This window comes from Dendrobates tinctorius, unplaced genomic scaffold, assembly GCF_039654945.1.
Source record: "Dendrobates tinctorius isolate UK_male_01 unplaced genomic scaffold, ASM3965494v1 ptg000011l, whole genome shotgun sequence".
Classification (NCBI taxonomy): domain Eukaryota; kingdom Metazoa; phylum Chordata; class Amphibia; order Anura; family Dendrobatidae; genus Dendrobates; species Dendrobates tinctorius.
In genome coordinates this window covers 6507568-6529049 of record NW_027361679.1, presented here as the reverse complement: position 1 = coordinate 6529049, position 21482 = coordinate 6507568, and the positions used below count along the sequence as shown (strand labels likewise).

The 21482-nt window shown below is 45.6% G+C and overlaps 1 protein-coding gene across 5 annotated transcripts in view; it reads left to right on the top strand.

Annotated features, from left to right (window-relative positions):
- Positions 1-438: 438 nt before the first annotated feature.
- The window catches only part of LOC141100851 (alcohol dehydrogenase 1-like), an 80693-nt gene continuing 59649 nt past the window's right edge, over positions 439-21482 (top strand). For 3 of the 5 annotated variants that reach the window (XM_073589556.1, XM_073589573.1, XM_073589545.1), the window contains exons 1-3: positions 2469-2663; positions 15436-15537; positions 16163-16304. In XM_073589556.1, coding sequence (XP_073445657.1) covers positions 2484-2663; positions 15436-15537; positions 16163-16304 — 424 coding nt within the window. In that variant the 5' untranslated portion in view covers positions 2469-2483. Of the gene's footprint in view, positions 591-1346; positions 1488-2468; positions 2664-15435; positions 15538-16162; positions 16305-21482 lie in introns of those variants that run through there. The other 2 variants (XM_073589582.1, XM_073589563.1) reach the window with 2 other exon arrangements.

Genomic DNA, 21482 nt, shown 5'->3' with positions numbered 1-21482 from the left:
ATGACGTCATTTCAGCAGCCAATCACAGCCATGCCAATAGTTAACATGCCTAACAGGATGTGCCCACACTTCTGAGGATTCCCATTGGCTGAATCAAATCGAGCAGGCTGATAGCTTTATGGGAACTTCCGATTCCGGTATCCGATACGAAAAAAGTATCGGAAGTCAGTATCGGAATTCCGATACAGCTAATATCGGCCGATACCCGATACTTGCGGTATCGGAAAGCTCAACACTACTCACGAGGCTTTGTACTCAGTTTATGTTGGCAGTTTGGCCTGACAGACTCCCTAATATAAAGCCTAATTATCAGAATTGGCACTAAATATGTTCTAGTTTTAATCTTGATCATTTTTCACGTTGCTGAGACCTGTAGAGATAAATATCGAATAAAATATCTGATGTCACAACTTATTGTGCAATTATGTAGAAAGGCCCTGAGCGCTGCAGAATTCATGAGCAGCAGCTGATGGCATTGACATCATGTGACGGAGGGTGGGTTCAGGAAGAAAATCTGTGCAAGAGACGTGGGTGATCCCTTCTGCTACTACAGAGAAGGGCCTGGTGGAAAAATGGAGACTGCAGGAAAAGTAAGAGCTGGGAAACCACAGTATTACATGTTACAATGAGCTACATTCCAGTACAAAAGAAAATTGAAAAGATTTTGTTAGATGTGATGTCTGTGAAAGCTCAGGCTGCAGTTCACTTGGTAGCCTCGGTGCTGTGAATGTCTTTTGTTAAGTACATTTAACATGTCCATATGTTCAGTGTTTGCAGTAGATGTTTCTGCCGCAAATATGGAGTGTTGGCAGGAAACACACATTTTGTCTCTTTTGCTGTTGCGTATTTTAAATCAAGTTAGTTTATTTTTACTGTTTCCTGGTATTTGACTTTGACATACAGTTAAGTATAGATTGCATGCACTTGTATTGCTTTTCGACAGCAGAACCACACTATTACGCATGTATTTTTTTTTTTTTTTACTGTATTCAGTGAAATTCTATAGGGAAAGTATGCACACAAATCTCAAATTTATCACTATGTTTCATAACCAGTGGGACAGGGTTAAAAAACTTTTTGAAACCCATTGGCCTATTCTGAAAACGGATGTGCGTATTTCAAATTTGCTAACAGAGAGACCTTTACTCACTGCCCGGAGGGCCCCGAATCTTCGTGACTCTCTCATGAGAAGTCACTTTGTGAAACCAACTGTTAGAACCCAGTCAGGTGTTCGCATACGGGGCTCTTTTCCGAGTGGGGAGTGTAATGTGTGTGGCTTTATGGTACGTACAATTACTTTACAAATCCACAGGATGGGCGTGAATATAAGATGAAGGATTACATCAACTGTAAAACCCATAATGTGGTTTATGCGTTGGTGTGTCCATGTCCTAAATTATACATTGGACAGACCTCTCAAGAATTGCGCAAGCGTGTGCAGCAGCACACTTCCAATGTCAATTTGGCAAGGACAGACTTGGCTAAGGGTAAGACCTTGACCTCAGTGGCCTCCCATTTTTTGGAGTGCCACAATTGACAGCTCAGGGGTCTCACATTTGTGGGATTACAGAGGGTCAAACTGAATATTCGAAAGTCAGATCGCCAGGGGGAACTTTTGTGCATTGAATCTAGGTGGATCTTTCAACTGAATTCGGTCGGGGCATAAATGAGGATTTGTCTTTCACTGGTTTTCTCATGACTTAAAAAAAAAAAAAAAAAAAATGTAAAGTTTCTTTTTTTTCCCTCCATTTCTATTGTTGATAATGTTTTTTGAAAATATTCCACCTTTTGGCTCCTCATTAAGATACATTGTGCTGTGTTTGCAATTAGTGTGTCTCTCTCACTGATTTTAATGTGGCACTTGGATCATTGTATTGGTATGTGACCTTCAATTGCACATATATATGGGGGGTAATTTCCATAGGTGTGTTTTAGGTTTGAATACGCTAATCCATCTTTGTATGGACTTGTTTATGTAACTACACATGGGTTTTGCATATTGAAATGATATAGTAGTGTGTCCCCCTATTTGTGATGTGACTTTGGCCTTAATATGTGTAGCGTTATGTGTGGACATGTCATTGCATTTGTTGGAATATATGTCCTCCTGCTTATTTGTATTGCAAGCATACTATAAACTCATGATTTGACGCGCAGGTTTGTCCTTGGCACATGCGCAATAACTCTGTAAGCACATCATCGTCTTATTCTTGGATTTCAAGCGCTTTATTTATTATTTTTCAAGGCTTGATATGTGGGTTTGTCTTCTTCGTTTACGCAATAATTCGCTGCCTGTATCTATTTCTTTTATTATGCAAGCGCGTCAACCTTCTGTGCCTGGACCGCAGGCGCATCATCTTTCAGGGCCTGACACGCAGGTTTGTTTACCGCACATGCGCGGCGATTTAATACCTACATATATTGCTTTCATTATTTAAGCACGTCATCCTCCTGTGCTTGGAACCTGGTTCTATTTTCTGCATATGTGCAGTAACCTGATACATACACACATTACCCTCATCACACAGCAGACGCCACACTCAGGTGACGGCGCTTGCTGTTATGTAGTGCAATTGCAATCACAAGGGGCTTGTGGATACAACTGGCTACTTCCCCTGACGAAGCTGCAGGTTGCAGCGACACGCGTTGGGTGCTCTCCCTCGGTAAATATTATGTGATTCTTATTGATTACTTTTTGTTCTTTCTCTTTTTTTTTTTTTTTTTTTTTACATGGATGGAATGAGTTTTGTTCATTACATGGCTCTGTCTGAACACATTATTACTATGTAAAATTGACATTGTCTCTTTTCACCCATATCAGGCACATTGCCTCTTGTGTATTAAGATTCAGGTCCACTTGGCATAATTTGTTAACTTTATTGTGAAATCATGTATTATATATTGGCTATAGTTTGGACCTTCTTTTGGAGATAAGAGACAAATAAATAAATTAAGGCCGGCTTCACTTTTGCGTTTCCGGGCCCAGCGACGGCCTGCGCATGGCGACCGCTAAGCCGCGCCTCCACCGGTAGCTCCGCCTCCGGGCGCATGACGCTGCATGCGTCCCCTATCTTTATTACTAAGCATTTTGGCGGCGCCTGCGTCCTTTTGACGGTGCGCCGACAAGCGCCAAATGCAACCTGTTGCAATTTGGTTGCGCTCGGCGCGCCACCAAACACAATGCTCACGGCCTGCATCCTCAGTGATAAAGATAGAGGACGCATGAATTTGGAATTTGTTTGAATAATAAAAGTCCTTTTTGCATATCCACATCTGGCTGTGAGTGCACTTTTTCTGTGCTTCTTTTCCTTTTCTTTTTTTTCCTTAGTATATTTGGCACTGTGCTGCACCCAGTTAAGTCATTCATGTGTTAAATATTGTGGTGCCCACATAACACACATAATGCACACAAATCTCAGCGTAATCATAAAAGAAAGTAACAGGTTTTGGATTTGGAGCATACACCACAGGTCAGTTTAAGTGACGTTTAAAATTATTTCTTTAAATCCCATCCACCATACTGAAACTAGCACGCTGTATTTTATGCCCATCGTAAAACCGCAGCATTAAAAATCGTGGGAACTTAAAGTGATAGTCCCATCTCAAAGATTCTATCACACTATGTCATAGGTGTAAATAATTATAATAACCTTTGCAAGTACCTCCAATTAAAAGTGTAGTATAGGGCATTGCAGTAGCTTAGATATCCATGGTTATAACCATTAACAATTGTGATGATTGAACCTGTGGATGTTCAGGATTTTAAAAAGTTCGGTTCTGGACTTGAACTTGACTCAGAACTGCGAACCCCTTTCAGGTCAATGAGGACCCAAACTTCAGTGGTGTAAAATGGTCAGGGTAAGGGCTAGGGGCTGAAAACAGGAACTTAAATGGGGGTAAGAGTAAGACAATTGCCCTGCAAACAAGTGTGGACAGGAAAAAGGACAAATTAAGTATTAAATTAGTATTAGGAGGAGGTATCCAACACACTTTTAGTGTTGTTTTTTTTTTGTTGGGTGGGGTAACTCAGGGTTTCCCAACTCCAGTCCTCAAGGCACACCAACAGATCATGTTTTCAGGATTTCCTTTGTATTGCACAGGTGAAGCAATTATCACCTGAGCAATACTAAGGAAATCCTGAAAACATGATCTGTTGGTATGCCTTGAGGACTGGAGTTGGGAAACCCTGGGGTAACTGAAAACAGTCAATGTAGCTATCTGCTGACCGCTCTCTCTATATATAGTCATTGTAGTATTCTGCATTTTTTTTCCCTTCTCCCTTGACTGCACCAGCTGAGAGGGTATCCACCCATCAAGGACAGGAAACCTACTGAATAAAAAGGCAGTACTTCTCCACTGTGTCAGTTTTGATATCCTGTCCTTATGGGAACCTGCCAAGAAAGCGGTATTTCACTTATTCAGGAGGGTGTCCAGGATGGGATGCCTTCCGAGGGTGAGATAACACCGGCCAGGAGGTTGGTGTGACACCGTGCAGGAAGAGACATCTTGGAACAAAGTCTCTGGCCGACACAAGGTCCCGGGACTGCGTGCGCTAGGGTTGCGGGAGTGCCCCTGCGAGGTGCGCCGGGACTCGTTTCTGGGTCTGTGCACTTGCCAGGTATACTGGTATGAGGACAGCGTGCCCTGGTGGCGAGTGTGCCAGAAAGCGAATCTGCCCAGGTCTACACATTCACGGAATGCGGGGTGGATATCCCAGTGATGTAGCTCGCCAGGGAACTACAGTCGCCATCCGGAACTGCGCATGCGCAGGGCTACTGAGGTTTCATGCCCATAACATGCTGGATTCAAACACCGGAAATATGAGAGTAACATGGAGGTGACCTGGGTCATCCGGAATTTAAGGGGATGTCCCCAGGAGTATGGTGGCATTTCCTGCAGCAATCTTAATCATGGATGGACAGCAGCAGCCACCGCAGCGGCACCCGATACCACCTCAGCAACAGCATCTACCCCAGCAGCAGACACAGGAGCCGTTGCACCAACGCCAGGGACGCAGTAGTGGCAGTTGGACAAGCAGCAAGACCAGCCTGAAAAGCAAGGCAGGTCACGAGCCCACCTCCAGGGGGAGACGTTCTTCTGAACCGACTCAGCCTCTGTCTCTGGTACTGTAGATTGATCAACTGAATGGTGAATGATCTACGTGAAAGAGCACCATATTAAAACAGGCCTCCCTTTTCTTTGTGTATTTTTTTTTTACTAGGAAAGACCCCTGAACCATAGCTCAAAACAGCAATAAGGAGTGTGCTCTGTACATGGGAAATTTACCCAGCACTTATAGTAAAAGACTCTGTACCAATTGCATACAATATACTGTCTTAGAGGAAACCCCCGGGTTCGCTATGGACCTGAAGGCCATTATTAGATCAGAGCTCCAGGAGTCATTAAAGCATCTAATGGAACATTAAGGCTAGTTTCACACTAGCGTTTATGAGCGCAGCGACGGCCTGCGCACGGCCGCCGCTAAGCCCCGCCCCCTGCCGCGCCCGCCGGTAGCTCCGCCCACCGGTGCATGACGCTGCATGCGCCCTGCGTCCCCTATCTTTATCACAGAGGGCGCAGGCCGTGCGCAGTATGCGTTTGGCGGCGCATGCGTCCTTTTGACGGTGCGCCGACCTGCGCCAAACGCAACCTGCTGCAGTTTGATTGCGTCGGCGCACCGTCAAAAAGGCGCATGCGCCGCCAAACGCATACTGCGCACGGCCTGCGCCCCCTGTGATAAAGATAGGGGACGCAGGGCGCATGCAGCGTCATGCGCTGGTGGGCGGAGCTACCGGCGGGGTGCGGCAGGGGGCGGGGCTTAGCGGCGGCCGTGCACAGGCTGTCGCTGCGCTCATAAACGCTAGTGTGAAACTAGCCTCAGAGAAGGGAAAATCAGAACTACAGTCATCTGAGTCGGAGAGAACAGTAGCATTTAAAGGGGAGGATTCGGATCTTTCTAATTTCTCCTCCTCTAATGATGACACGGGGTAGACCCTGCTTCACAACTGAAGACACAGACAGGCTGGTTAGGGCAATCAGGTTTACTATGGGCATAGCTAATCCCAAGACTACTAGAACAGTCCAGGACATTAAGTTTGGCAACCTGGAGCAGAGAAAAAGAAGTTACTTTCCACTAAACGAGAAAATCAAGATTCTCATTAGTAGATGGTGGAAGAGGCCGGAGAGGGAAGGTCCATTACCATCTTCGTCAAAAAGGAGATATCCGTCTGACGAAGAGGAGGCAGGCATATGGGAGAAAACTCCTAAAATCAAAGTGGAGGTAGCGACGTCGGTTAAAAAAAATCAAAGTTGCCCTTTGAGGACCTAGGAGCTCTCAGGGACCCCTTGGATAAAATTTTTCCCAGGCTGCTACATGAGTGTTTTAAGGCCCCGTTCACATAGCGAGCTCGTTAGCGAGATCGCTGAAACGTCACAGATTTTGTGACGCAACAGCAACCTCGCCAGCGATCTCACTACGTGTGACACATAGCGGCAACCGGCCCCCCGCAGCGATATCGCTGATCGTGCTCGAATGTCCTGGGCCATTTTTGATCATTGGTGTCCCGCTGGCCAGCATGCATCGCTGTGTTTTACACAATAACAACGACGAGCGACCTCGTTAGCGACTCAGAACTCGCGTTATTGAGGTTTGAGTCATCAGAATAGCTGCTTTTTGACAAGGTCGTATCCTTGTTGGGATCGCTGGAGCATCGCTATGTGTAATGGTACCCTTAGATTTGAAAAATGCATACTACCATGTCCCCATCCAGAGAGATCAGCAGTACCTGAGGGTTGCAGTGTATATAGACGGACAACTCAGACACTTCCAATACAGGGCTCTGCCCTTTGGCCTATCCATGGCCCCAAGAATCTTCACCAAAATAATTCTGAAGGTGACTGCGCATTTGTGGCAACAGAGCATGTTGATAGTGCTGTATCGGGATGATTTTTTTTCGTAATCGGCAGGACCGAGGATGACTGCAGTTGTCAACTGAGGCACAGCCAAGCCACCATGTCATGGCAAGGCTGGATAATAAATAAGAAGTCGAGACTACAGCCCATGAAGGTTTATTCTTAGGACTTATTTTGGACTCAGAGAGACAGGCTTGTCTTCTACCAGAGGAATGAGAAGACAGAAGTTTTGCTGAAACAAGCTTGGGAACCGACAATAGCAGCGACCTGCACGGCCAGGTCTATGATGGTGTGGCTAAAGCAGCTTGAGGACCAGCTCATCAACAACACCACTAGGGAGAAAATCTTTGTGGACCTTCCACTGTTGCAGGGAGCAGCTGCATTCCTGGCCAACGCCTCAGCTGATTCTGTCAGGTTCGCAGCCAGGTCTGCGAATCTGTCCAATGCGGCTCGTAGAGCTTTATGGCTCAAAAGCTGGCTGAGAGATGCCCAGTTCAAGGCCAGACTATGTTCATTCCCATGTGAAGGGAAAGATCTTTTCAGCTGAACTCCAGTCCTCAAGAGCCACCAACAGGTCATGTTTTCAGGATTTCCTTAGTATTTCACAGGTGATGGAATTCCTGCCTGTGTAGGTGATGCAATTATCATTTGGGCAATACTAAGGAAATCCTGAAAACATGACCTGTTGGTGGCTCTTGAGGACTGGAGTTGGGGAACACTGTCCTAGATAAAGCAGCGGATAAACAAGGCTTTCCCAATATGGCTCTTCCCCAATACATGAGTTCCTTTTGTAGGAGAAAATATAGCAGGGAAAAACCCCCTAAAGAACAGATTGACTGGAAGGACAAGAAATCAAGGAACAGAGTTTTCATGTTTGGGGGTCCCTCGGCAGGAAGCCAAAAGCCCTATAAGTGATGGGCTTTCCCAGGTAGGAGGAAGTTTGGCCCACTTCCAACCTGCCTGGGAGGAAATCCATAGCCAGATGGATTAGGGATGCCATTAGCTTGGCAAACACCTCTAGTAATCTGCCTGCTCCTGAGAACCTGAAGGTCCATTCCACTAGGGCCATGGCGACCTCCTGGGCTGAAAAAGCGGAGGTGTTAATCAACAGAATATGTAAGGCGGCTACATGGTCTTCCCCTTCGACCTTCTAAAAACACTATGATTTTAAGCTGCTGACATGTTCTTTGGGAGGAAGGTTTTACAAGTGATGATCCCTCCCTAGGGTGCTTTGATGTATATAAATCTCTCCGGTGGTGCTGTCATGGGAGAAGGGAAAACATCTTAGTTACTTACCGGTAACAGGATTTTATGTGAACACGTCGATCAGACAATGCTCACACCACCCACTAACAGAGATACAACAAGAAAACACAGAATGACAGATTTGCAAAAATACTCTGCAATAAAAAATAGCAGTAATCAGTGTTATGAATGAGTAACCATAGGAGGCAAAAGCAGAAATACAAGCTAAGTCCAGAAAACCAGAGAAGTTGGCAACTATCAGATTGCAGACCCCTGAACCTATCAACACAACTAGCAGTAGCCGTGGGGGGTTCCTACGATGCCCTAGACCCCTCGATCACAGCCGGAGAATTAAATAGGCCTAAAGAAAGAAAGAGGAAATCTAAACTGCCCCAGAGCAGACCCCAAAGCAATAGGCAGCCCCCAACATATAATGATGGTGAAGCAAGATGATAACACTAACACAGACAGAAAGACAGACTGAGCAAAGACGGGGCCCAAAACTACCTAGATAGGAAAGGACAGGAAGGCTGCTGTCTGCAATCTGCCAAAACCCTATCAAAGACATAAGCCAACAAGCTGATATGAAAAAGGCCCTGAAGCAGCTAGGCTTCAAAAACTAAATCAGCACTAAGGTATTTTCAGAAGACAGAGCTAAAGGAATTCAGCACACCCCAGCAGGGAATGGCAGAAATCCAGAAAAACAAAGTCAAAGCACCAATGCAAAAGGCTGAGCAGCAAACTTAGCTTTAGAGGAGCAGGAATTCAGACTGGTCTCCAAGGATCCCACAGAGAAATCACCCGCAGGGCAGAAGGGCGTCGGCAGCCTTATATCCAGTCAGTAACTCCACTCAGCCAGTCATCATCATCAGCCTCAGGTGTTTGATAATCAGGCTCACTACCTTTCTTTACCAGAAGAGGGAGTTCCTTGGGCCTCAGTAATGAAGGGGAAAATGAACTCACAACAAATCAGCAAGTGCTGGATAACAAATACAGGGTATTTAGTCGATACGTTTTTTTGTGCAAAAAAAGTACACCAAGCTGCTCCACCACGTCAAGGTAACCCCTATTGAAGCAGTCCCTATCTAATGTATTAAAAACCTGAATATGTGAACAGTGTCTAATATGAACAGGATTCAGACAGGCCGCTCCCTAGTATGGGCTTGTGGTCTGAGACAGCGCTTCAATAGGGGTTACTTTGACATGGTGGAGCAGCTTGGTGTATATTTTTTTGCGCAAAAAATGTATCGACTAAATACCCTGTATTTGTTATCCAGCACTTGCTGATTACTGCCATTTTTTATTGCAGAGTATTTTTGCAAATCTGTCATTCTGTGTTTTCTTGTTGTATCATATTTAGGACTTTGCCGGTTAGCTTTCCACACCACTCCATTGATAAAATTCAAGAGCTCATCCGACTATTTATGTCGAAAGGTAAGAAAGCAAGAATATCTGCAGACTTACTTTATAAAAATTAAAAAACATGCGGGTGCAGGACTGCCCAACATATACGCTTATTATCAGGCCTCACTTATTAAACAGAGCTGGCACTGGTTTATGGAAAACATGATACATCCGGCTTGGTATGGCTTGGAGAGAGATGCTAGTGCTAGAGGTTCCACGTGAAAGCTTTTCTTTTACTTCCTTCTGCAAAAGCACAGTGCAAACTCATCGCATCCTATATTTCGGTCGATAATCTCAGCCTGGAGGAAACTCATTAAGTTGACTAAAAATATCAAAAAAGCAGAGCAAATCTTTTTGTGCCTGCTGCAAGCACAAATGAAACACCGTCCTTTGTTGCAAGAAGGTGCCTGGGCATTCTGTGTCATTTGGTTGTCCCAAGTAACGTTTGATGAATGATGAGGTCAGAACAAGTAGAGGTGGTTTTAGGTTGGTTGGCTGAGTGCCTTCAGTCCCTCTGCTTTGTTTTCCACCCAATCTGCTAAAAGCGCAAATTTTGCGGTGGCTGGGAACCATATATTGTGGTTCCTGTGATCCCAACAAATTGTTGGCCCTTTAGAAATCACTTGTGAGTTCACATGTGGAATATGTGATCTTGTGTTTGTGGGATGTACAGCTGAATCCATCATTTCGATGGTGTGGAGATGCTTTTTGACACTGCTGGTGGTTGTGCTGTCCTTGCGCAGAGCCAGATGGCCCTGTTGCTCAGGAAGGAAAAGGGCAAGACCACAATAGAAGAGGGAGCAGCAGAAGCAAGAGGCTCAGATTTTTCCTGGTTTTTCAGGTCTATCTCCCCAAAATCCTTAGCTCAAAGCTCACAGACTGGCTCCAAACATCAATGTAATGTCAGATTCATTTAGATGTTCTATCAAAAGCAGGAAACGCTTTCTGGGGACAGAATATAGAGCTGCACCCAAAAGGTGATAGGTGGACAAAGAAAAACACCTGTGTTAAGTTAGACAGACCGCAGCCTGAAAACAGAACCCAAATACCCAGAAAAAAGGTGTATCCTGTGGCTCGGCAGAAAGATAAGCCGACCACAAAACACATGCTCAAGGGATCAAATCCATGAGCAAGACAGTTTTAACAACATGGTGGAAGAGTATGGGTCCCCATGTCTCCACATATTGACTGATGGGGCAGGCCCATTTAACTTCTAAGTCTCCAAATTGATACATGCCTGAGCTTGCCCTTTTATGCCTTGGAAGTGTTGGCCTGCCCTGGTGAAAGTGTACTGTCGAAACAAATGTTTAGCATGACAGGAGGTGTGATGACAGATTGATGCAGATGCCCATAACCTGCCAACGAGGGCAATCTCACATTCATTAAAATGAATCTGGTGTGGATCCCACAGGACTTGGCCATACCTTTTGGCTGTATATAGAAGTAGACCTGCCGCACCCAGTCATTGTTAGACTCCACTGCAGTTTGTTTGTTCTATTTTCCATGCACAATGCTTTGGGGCGTACCCAAATTAACCCCTTAGTAACTGAACCAATTTTAACCTTAATCACCAAGTCAATTTTTACAATTCTGACCACTGTCACTTTATGTGGTAATAACTCTGGAATGCTTCAACGGATCCCACTGTTTCTGAGATTACTTTTTCCTGACTTATTGTACTTTATGATAATGATAAAAGTTCTTCAATATGACTTGCGTTTATTTATGAAATAAACAGAAACTTAGCAAAAGTGTTGAAAATTTTGCAATTTTTAAACTTTTAATTTTCATGCCCTTAATGCTTTCATTTATGTCAAACAAAATAGTTCATAAATGACATTTCCCACATGTCTACTTTACATCAGCACAATTTTGGAAACAATTTTTTTGTTAGGACATTATAAGCGTTAAAACTTGACCAGCGAAGTATAATTTTTGCAACAAAATTAACAAATCGATTTTTTTTAGGGACCACATCACATTTGAAGTGACTTTGAAGGGTTCGCTCTTAGTTCTCCTCCTATCTCTCTGACCGCTCCTTTACTGTATATTTTGCTGGCTCCTGCTCCTCTCTTCTTCCCCTTACTGTTGGGGTTCCTCAAGGATCGGTTCTAGGACCCCTCCTCTTCTCTTTGTATACTGCCCCTATTGGTCAAACAATCAGTAGATTTGGGTTCCAGTACCAACTCTATGCTGATGACATCCAATTATACACTTCTTCTCCTGATATCACGCCTGCCTTTTTGGAAAACACCAGTGATTGTCTTACCGCTGTCTCTAACATCATGTCCTCCCTCTATCTGAAACTGAACCTGTCAAAAACTGAACTCCTCATGTTTCCTCCCTCTACTAACCTACCTATGCCCGACATTGCCATTTCCGTGTGTGGTTCAACCATTACTCCCTAGCAACATGCCCGCTGTCTTGGAGTCATACTTGATTCCGAACTTTCATTCACCCCCCACATCCGATCACTTGCTCGCTCTTGTTATCTGCACCTCAAACTTCTAGAATTCGACCCCTTCTTACTTTTGACTCTGCAAAAACTTACTGTTTCTCTTATTCATTCTCGACTGGACTATTGTAACTCTCTACTAATCGGTCTCCCTCTTACCAAACTCTCCCCTCTCCAATCAGTCCTGAATGCTGCAGCTAGGATTATATTCTTCACCAATCATTATACCGATACCTCTACCTTGTGCCAGTCCTTACACTGGTTACTCATCCACTCCAGAATTCAGTATAAAACTTATTAGAGTGTGTGCACACGCTGCGGAATGTTCTACGGATTTGTCCACGCGGATTTAGTAAAGGTTTATCATCTCTACAATGGAGCAGATGGCAAACCGCAGCGGAATCCACAGAAAAAATTGACATGTCATTTCTTTCTGCAGATTGAAAACCGCAGCAAAACCGCGCTGAAAAATCCGCACCGTCTGTACTGCGGTTTTCGTTTTCCATAGGTTATAATGTTACTGTACACCACAGCAGAAACTGCTGCGGTTCTGCAGGGCCAAAATCGCTGTGGATCCGCAGCAGAATCTGCAGCGTGTGCACAGACCCTTACCCTCACCCACAATGCACTCCATGGCTCAGCACCACCCTACATCTCCTCCCTCATCTCATCCTACCACCCTACCCGTGCCCTCTGTTCTGCTAATGACCTGAGGTTAATATCCTCATTAATCAGAACCTCCCACACCCGTCTCCAAGACTTTTCACGGGCTGCGCCATTTCTTTGGCATGCACTACCCAGGTTAATATGATTAATCCCCACAGTTTTAAGCGTGCCCTAAAAGCGCAGACTGGCCTATAGCCTCAACGCATTAACCTAAATATCCCTGTGTGGCTCATTCAAATTTTTTTTTACCATAACCAGGTTCCTCGCATCATGTTCTCACATGCTTTATGCATTTAATAGCCTTCTGTGTCTGTACTGTTACATATTTAGACTGTTAACTGGTTCATATGTAGGGTCGCCGGCCGGGCTGGGGGGGTGGTGTAAAATAATGCTTATCCTGTAAAATACTCAGGACTAGTTACCAGATAAAAATATAGTGGTTTATTTGGATTCTTCCATCAAAGAAAAGATTATTACAGAAAAATATAAAAATAGGTGAAAGAGAGATTGTCCATTAGTTCAATGCAAAAGTTTGTCATCTTCTTTCTCTGAGATCCCACATGGCAAATGGCCTCTGTCTCTCTTAGGCTTCTTCGTAGTAAAGTAACATACCAGCTGTTCAGTTATGACATCTTGCGTCTGTGTCTCATGATGGTGAGGGAAGGATCCAGCGACCTCTACAGTTAGCCATGAATTATATACGTCTCTTGAAGCACTTGATCTCGGTATATATGGAGTTTGACATTTACCTCAAGCTAAACTTAAAAATAACACATACAGTATCAGCGAAAGGCAAAGTTCAGTACAGAACGAAGTATAATAAAAATACAACTCCATAACTAATATATAAATCCATACCTAATATAAATCCATAACTAATAATATTTAACAGGTGGTCCCTCTGTATACCGCGCAGTGACGCACAGACAAAAGATTGAGGCAGATTTCAGGTGCAACAGGTCCAAGTTTATTTTACGCCGTCCGACTGACGGCCCTCACGATACACCGCAATTCTCTCCATGGCCCTCCGTGTCTAGGCCCCATTACACACTCACACATCATACTTTTCCACCAGGGATGTAATTACACATACCGTCCCTTTTTCACTTAGTGACTATCCTGTCAGCGCAGTCACTGTGGCCGCCTTAGGTCCGTTCACCATCAGCACTTTTACTGGTCAGTTATCGCCTTCAATACGGTACGCTTTTCTCCGGGGCCTCGTTTTTACTGCGGTACTCCCTGTCAGGACCACTCCCCTGACTTCCTCTCTCCTCAGTCCCCTGGTTTGGCTCTTCTCACAGCACACAAATTGTCACAGACTCCTTGTCTCTTGAGCACCTCCTGGTGACTGGAACTTTCTGGAACCCTCCTGCCAAATTTATAACTTTCCCGGTTCCCTGTAACTCCTCCCCCCATGACCAACGGTTTCTAAAGCCCTAAGCTGCTGTTAAGTCCCGAACTTACACTCCTCCCTGCCATCTAGTGGTCAAAGCAAGGTACTGCACGTCATCTACACTTTCCTAGCTGTTTCCCCACTGTCATAACTGCTATCTGCCTAAACTGTGCAAACCCTCCTTTCTTCTTACTAATAAGTCCGTCCGTCAGGTCACCTTCCCTACACATACAGCAACATGAACACCCGATTCTTACACTATGGCTGGTCCAAACAATAAAAGCAACTGTTATCATTCACCTTTCGTGTCTCCCCTTTTTCCTTATAGATTGTAAGCTTGCGAGCAGGGCCCTCTTTCCTCTAGGTATCTGTTTTGATCTATGTGTTTATTGCTATGCTTTAATGCCTATTGTCTGTAGACGTCCCCTCTCTAATATAAAGTGCTGCGGAATATGTTGGTGCTATAAAAATAAAATTGTTGTTGTTGTTGTTGTTATAATTATTATTATTATTATTATTATTATTAGACAGAAAATACCCAAAAGTGACACCATTCTAAAAACTGCACCTTAAGGTGCTCAAAATTACATTCAAGTAGTTTATTAATCCTTCAAGTGCCTCAGAGGAATTTATGAAATGTGGAAATAAAAATGAACATTTAACTTTTTCCCATATTTATTTTAATTTAGTCCCAATATCTTAATTTTCACAATGATAACAGGAGAAAATAGACCCCAAAATTTATTGTGCAATTTCTCCTGACTTTGCTGATGCCCCATATGTGGGGCAAAACCACTGTTTGGGTGCTCGGGAGGGAAGGAGCATCATTTGGCTTTTTGAACGCAAAATTTGCTTTTGAAATTTCCAATAGTATACTGATACCCCTTATGTGGTGGAAAACTACTGTCATTACTGTGTCGCATGGATTTATGTCTTTCTACATCAACTAAGGAATGTGCTCCTAATACCATTTGGGGGCATCACAACCATGGACCAGACCTTAATCACAGGACAATAAAACTTTCATACTCCTTATCTATGTACTGTTCCAATATTTATAGCCACAACTGTTTCTCCTTCTGCCATATTGATAGTTCTAGTCACTTTTCTTACCTATTGCTTTATTGCTGCGTCCTGTGCATAAATATGTGACTCTTCTGATTTTGTGTTATTCTATACCTGATGAAGATTCCTGAGTAGTCTTGAAAGCTTGCAATTTGTTACCATCTTTTCAGATAGCCATTAAAAGGCATCAACTAATGAGGACTCTCAAATCTTCATATTTTTTTCTATCTTCCAGCTAACAAGGTACAAAGATGTATTTAATTTTTCATATCTGTAACCATCTGATGTATTGCAGGTTATAAAGTGCAGGGCCGCTATTGCTTGGAGTGCACATCAGCCTCTCACCATTGAAGAAATTGAGGTACAGCCACCAAAAGCCAATGAAGTTCGGATAAAGGTAATATATATAGTTTCATTAAAGCTATAGCGAGACCTTTTTCACTTGATGAGAACATTATGTTTGATGCTACGACCAGCTCTGTAATTAAAGTGGCAATCCGGCATTTGGAAGAGAAACTCAAAATAAGTCTGCAGGGTCATTACACACAGCAACAGTGCAATGCTAATAACGCACCACGCACATGTATAATTACCATTTTATATTACATTGTTGTTCATCTGCTTCAGCCGCAGACCATTGGGTAAGAGACGGTTCCCATCTTACATTGCTGATGTCTCTTCTTCAGGCTTCTCTTCTTCTCTGCAGTCTTCACAGTTTTGTGCATTTCATATTGTGCCTCCCCACTGCTGAGCTTCTAATGTTAGTCCTCCTTTACAAAAACTGACATCTTAACAGGTGTGTGTAGCGTTTTTATATCCACTGTATAACCCATGCAGCAATGCATTGCAAAGGGGGAAATCTGCACTGACCATTTTCAACATTTCAACACTTTTCAAAGATTCAGATTGTACTGTACATCGTCACACAATATTTATAGAGTCTTTATAAAAAATCTGCTCTAAAAATTTGTAACAGTTTTACCACTGAAGATTAATACTATCTATAAATTATCTGTATGCAGATATTTAGTTCAGGAATATGTCGGACAGACGATCACGCATTGCATGGCGATATGAAAAATATAAATTTTCCAGTTATTCTTGGCCATGAAGGCGCTGGAGTGGTTGAAAGTGTTGGTGACCAAGTGACGGAACTAAAACCAGGTATGAATATGAATCTGGATACATTTATGAATATATGTGTTAAGGACCGGTTATTTTGGATTTGCAGTGTTCTCTTCGTATCTTGTACTTGGATCCAGGTCTAGACTAGCCTTTGGACAAATCTAGCAAATGGGCCAGTCTGGCAGTTGCCTGCAAAAAGGCAAGCCCGGATGCCGGCCCCAAAGGGGCTACAGGGAGGGCGCACATGACTAAGGAGGGATGCTAGGCCTGAGGGTTAGTGAAGGGTTAAGGTGTAGTGCTTTTGTGTTTGTGGGGAAGGTGTGGGTTGGAGCTATGGGGCTTATGGTGCAATGTGAGTTGGCAGGGAGTGGTCAGTTGTGGGATGGATATATAGGGCAGAACTGTGGGGGGATGGTCATTCCTTACCTTGCAGACGTCCGGAATCGTCAGCCCCTCACATCTGGGACTTCAGCTTGAATCTTTGGATCCAGAAGATGGAATACCTCGTGGAACAGATGAAGAGGATGATGGAGCAGCGCGGCCAGCAGTGGATGAAGGAACAGCTGCAGTGATGGTCTGGTGATGGCGACGGCGGAGAAGATGGGACCCCTCTGCCTCCGAAGCGGCAGCGACGATCACGGCCTCCTGAGCACCTCAGCCCGGAGTTAAGTTTGCAGCGGAGGATGAGCCCCATTAGCAGACCTGTTGCAGAAGACATCACGGGGCCGGAGCCAGAAGTCGAGAAGCAGGCAGCAAGGCAGCGGGGCGGTGAGTGACGTGGCCGGCCTCCCCTCCATTTCGGATCGCGTCACACAGTGATGACGTGCACGTCGTGGCCATGTTACCCGGCGTGGTCACCTGACCCGGCGCGATCATCGGCATCGTTGGACGGCGGTGACGCGGCAAGGAGCCTGGTGGCGAGGTGGTGTTTGACGTCACCGGCCTCATTTCCTTTCTCGCGGCGCTGGGGGGAAGCGGGCGGTGGCATGGTCATGTGGCCACCCTTCAGCAGCCAAGGGCCACAGGTCATGTGGTCCGGCGTCGCGTTCCCCCGGCATTGGGTGCCAGATTCAGGAGGTGTTGCCTGCGGCTGGAGCGCCAACCCCCCTGTTTGAGGCTCTGAGCCGGTGACTTTTTGCCAAGCGTTCCCGGACGGACAGTCGGTCTGGGCGCTGGCGCTGCGGCCCAGGAGGGCTGCAGTCGTCGTAGATCCATAGAGAAGATCGCAGTTGCGGTGCTCGACGCAGAGGACACGTGACGGCTGTTCCGTGGGGTTCCACGGGGTCAGCCTAGTAAGGCTCACTAAGGCACACTTAAACCTTTATTAATGTCTAGATTATATTGGTTGGGAAGGGTGTTGCTACGTATGGTTTCGGGAGCATTAGGGTGGTTGTGGGTTCGGAAAGATGCGCGGCTGGTCCATGTGGACAGCGTTCGAATCTGTGAGGGAATGGTTGCTTTGTGGTCCAGGAGGCTGTTTTGTGCACTTCATGAGTGTTGGGGGGTTTTCTTTAATTTTCATGCTAGTTTGCTTTTATGATAGTGGGTATATCTATAGGTGACGACATCATTTTATTTTGGTTGGTATAATTGTGCTTGCATTCTCTGGGTGTTTGTGTATGACTGGTGGTGATTCCATGGCGGTTTGTGAGTAATTCAGGTGGTGATACGGATATTGGCAGAGGCAGAGCGGTAGTGGATAGCCATATCCATGCCGGTTTTATGGTTTATTTTTATAGGCATGGGGTCTTTTGGCTGGAGGATTATCGCCGCGCCTAGTATTTGATAAGGGTTTGATGGTAGATCACTGATGTGGTGAGCAGTTTTATCGCCGCGCCTAGTATTTGATAAGGGTTGGATGGCAGTTCACTGACGTGGTGAGCAGTTTGGGGAGTGCACCGGGCGGCTTAATCTTTCACGTTACAGTGGGGTGTGTGCTATTGCTGGTCAGAGGTGAGGGGGTAGGTGGTCGAGTTTTCATTACGGTGTGTTTTATTTATATGCCTCGGTCCGGGTTCGGTTCTCCAATAGGGGCTTTGAGTGTACTAAGGGTTTTCATGTTCACTAGGGGCATTATGGTTTGTTGCGGCAGATGTTCAGGAGAGGTTGAGATGCTTGGGACAGCAGATCTTTTGGGAACCTGCCTTTCTGGCAGCAATGGATGACATTTCCCCCGGGGGGCTTGGAGTTGACCCTTTACCGGATTTGTTTTCCTGGTTAATTTCTGGGGGTACGTAGATATGGCGTGGAGCTGGGGTTTTATGGTTGGTCAATGTCTGGTTGTTGAGGTCCGTGGTTTGGTTTCTGTGTGGTAGTCAGGGATTATCTGGTATTAGGGATGGTGCAGTGCTTATTTTGAGGTCCGTGGTTTGGTTTCTGTGTGTTAGTCGGGGATTATCTGGTATTAGGGATGGTGCAGTGCTTATTTTCTGTTCATGGTCCAACCTGGGACTACTACGGTTTATCTGGTATTAGGGAAGGTGGTGTGCTTATTTTCTGTTCATGGTCCAACCTTTGACTACTTAGGGTTTCTTCATGCTCAGGGCGTATTTGCGGTTATCATGTGTTTGGATAAGTCAACGTGTTTGATTCACCTGGGGCCCTATGTCTAAGTCAGGTTAGGTTAACGAGTACATCGTGTCAGGTCGGGGGTCGTTATTAGGTTCCCGTGTATATCGCGCTGCTGTTTTGGGGGTTGAGTTTGGTTATTGAATACGTGGGTCTATAATCCACTGGGGGCTTTTGCATGATCTGCAGTCATATTGCGTTCTTACGGTAATTTGCTGGTCGTGGCTGCCCAGGGGCAGTTTTAACAACTTTTGTACGTAAGGACTAGTGGGTTCTCACTGCGGTTCTTTAGGGTTGCCGATTGAGCTTTTGGCAGACTGTATCGGGTGGTATTTGTTACAGCCGTTGATGGCAGCAAAGTAGGAGTTTATTATACAGAGTGGGTAGTTTTCGTTACGATGGGCTAGGAGGTTTATTGTGGGTGCAGCTGGTCCTACTTCGCCTTCTGGGTATACAGCTCTCCTGTTGCGCAAGGATGATGAAACATTTGAGTTGGGTAACCCAGCGTGTGCTTTACTGGTCTCGGGGGTCCTGGTTGGTGAACAGTTTGTTTATCCAGCGGGTGTTGTTCTATTTGTCGGGAATCCTTTATAGAGCATGAGGCAGGACATGTTGTTTCGATGGCCGTGGGAATGGTCTCCCGCGTGGGTGTAACCCGTTCGGCAATACATGGCTATGTCATTCATTCCGTTATGCGCACTTGTCAGGACCGGCTGGTATTATGGGGACACGGTTTGTGGTGCAGCGCTGCTGCGGGGGAGGTGTACTTTCATTTATGTCGGGCTGGTGGTACGTCGTGGCAGGGGAAGCTAGTGCGATGTGCATTGACTTTTAATGATTCTAAGGACCTGGTAATCGTCTGGGGCTGTGCTCCGTTTGGGGGTGTTTTTTGCGGCGCTTTAAGGCGGAGTGGTGGACAAGCATCGGGCACCGGTGAGTGCAATGTTTTGACGGATGGCCCGGGTATATGGTGTCTGGGGTTTTCGGGAGACGTGATGTGTGTTTGAGTTTTCCTGGACTTCAGGTGGTGTGGAGTCGCTTTTCTTTCTTTTTGTGAGTAGTGTCGAGTCCGCAGTTCAGCGGGGAATGGGTGCGGAGTACATCTCACTTTTGGTAAGAGGGTGGCAACAGTAGTATTGTGATGCTGGGTTCGAAGTGCACGGGTGATGCACACAATTAATTTGTTTCCAGGTCGTGGTGATTCCGGGGTGGATTGGTTTATGTTTTCGAGTTGGGTGGATATTTTAAGATTGATGCTATCACGCAGGGTTGACGGGACCAACAGCGTTTTGGTACTGTTTGATCTGAGACATCGGGCCTGAATGCTGTGGTTAATTTCTTCCTGCCTGGGAGCCATGCTCGTGTTGTTGTTCATGACTACATAGTGGGTTTTACTGGGCACGTTTTTCCAGAATCTGTCGGAGGTTGGGGAACCAGTGTAGGTTCTTTTGTTACGTCAATAATGGTTGGCTTTGATTATTATCAGGTGGAGTGCAATTTTCTGCCTGGGAGCCGTGCTCGTGTTGTTGTTCATAGGGGCTCCTGTTTGGAATGACTACATAGTGGGTTTTACTGGGCACATTTTCAAGAATCTATCGGAGGTTTGGGGAACCAATGTAGGTTCTTTTGTTCACGGCAATAATGGTTGGCTTTGATTAATTATTAGGTGAAGTGCAATTTTCGGAGGCGCCTGCAATGTTGCGGTCTCAACGAGGCAGAGGCGGCGGCTCAGGTTGGGGACTGGTCGCGCAGGCGGTGCATAGGATTGGACGATGCGGTTGGCTAGTTGCAGGTCTTGGGTGTGGCTGACCTTGTTGTACTGGTTGTTTGGTGTAGGTTGGCATTGTGAGGTCTAATGGGGATCAGTTTTGATTGATTGGTCTTGGTACAGAAGCATTGGTTACTCGAGCCGCAGAGACGGCTCGGGTTGGGTTTTTTGGTGGTGGTACTCGCACGTACAAGGTGTCATACGCGCTCGCGGTGGCAGAAAGGAGGGGGGTATTTGAAGTTGGTGGATTGCACAAAGAGTGGGGGGGTGAACCCAGTGCAGGAGCGGGTTACCCCTGGTGGTGCAATGGTATACTTAGTTAAGGTGGGTCCCAGCTGTGCTGGGTCACAGCGGGACATGTTAACGTGGGGCCCTGCTGTGCTGGGTCACAGCGGGGCATGTTAACGTGGGGCCCTGCTGTGCTGGGTCACAGCGGGGCATGTTAACGTGGGTCCCTGCTGGGCTGGGTCCCAGCAGGACATTGGTTGGGCAACACTCGGCTGGGTGTCCTCGAGTCGGTGTGGTGCGGCTGAGGGCACGTGGTGGAGCTGGTGTTGCAATCATGTACAATGGACTCTTCATTTACCCCCCCCTCCTTTTGCTGGTGGTTATGTTTATGGAATAGTTCTACGTTTATGGATAAAATGTTATTGCTTGTTTGGTGTTAATAAACGTGGCTGCTGTGGCCTTTTACATCCAATGTCACGCAGTCGTGTCTTATTTAAGTTAAGAAAGGGTAAGTGTGGGTTTGGGGTGGGTCATTACAGTGAAGCCGTCAGTCAGACTTTCCTAAGTCATGTGTAAAAGTATCAGCGTTTTCAGGATGCCTACACTGTTAACAGCTGTAGTGGAGCAAAGAACAAATGGCTCATGACTCTGCC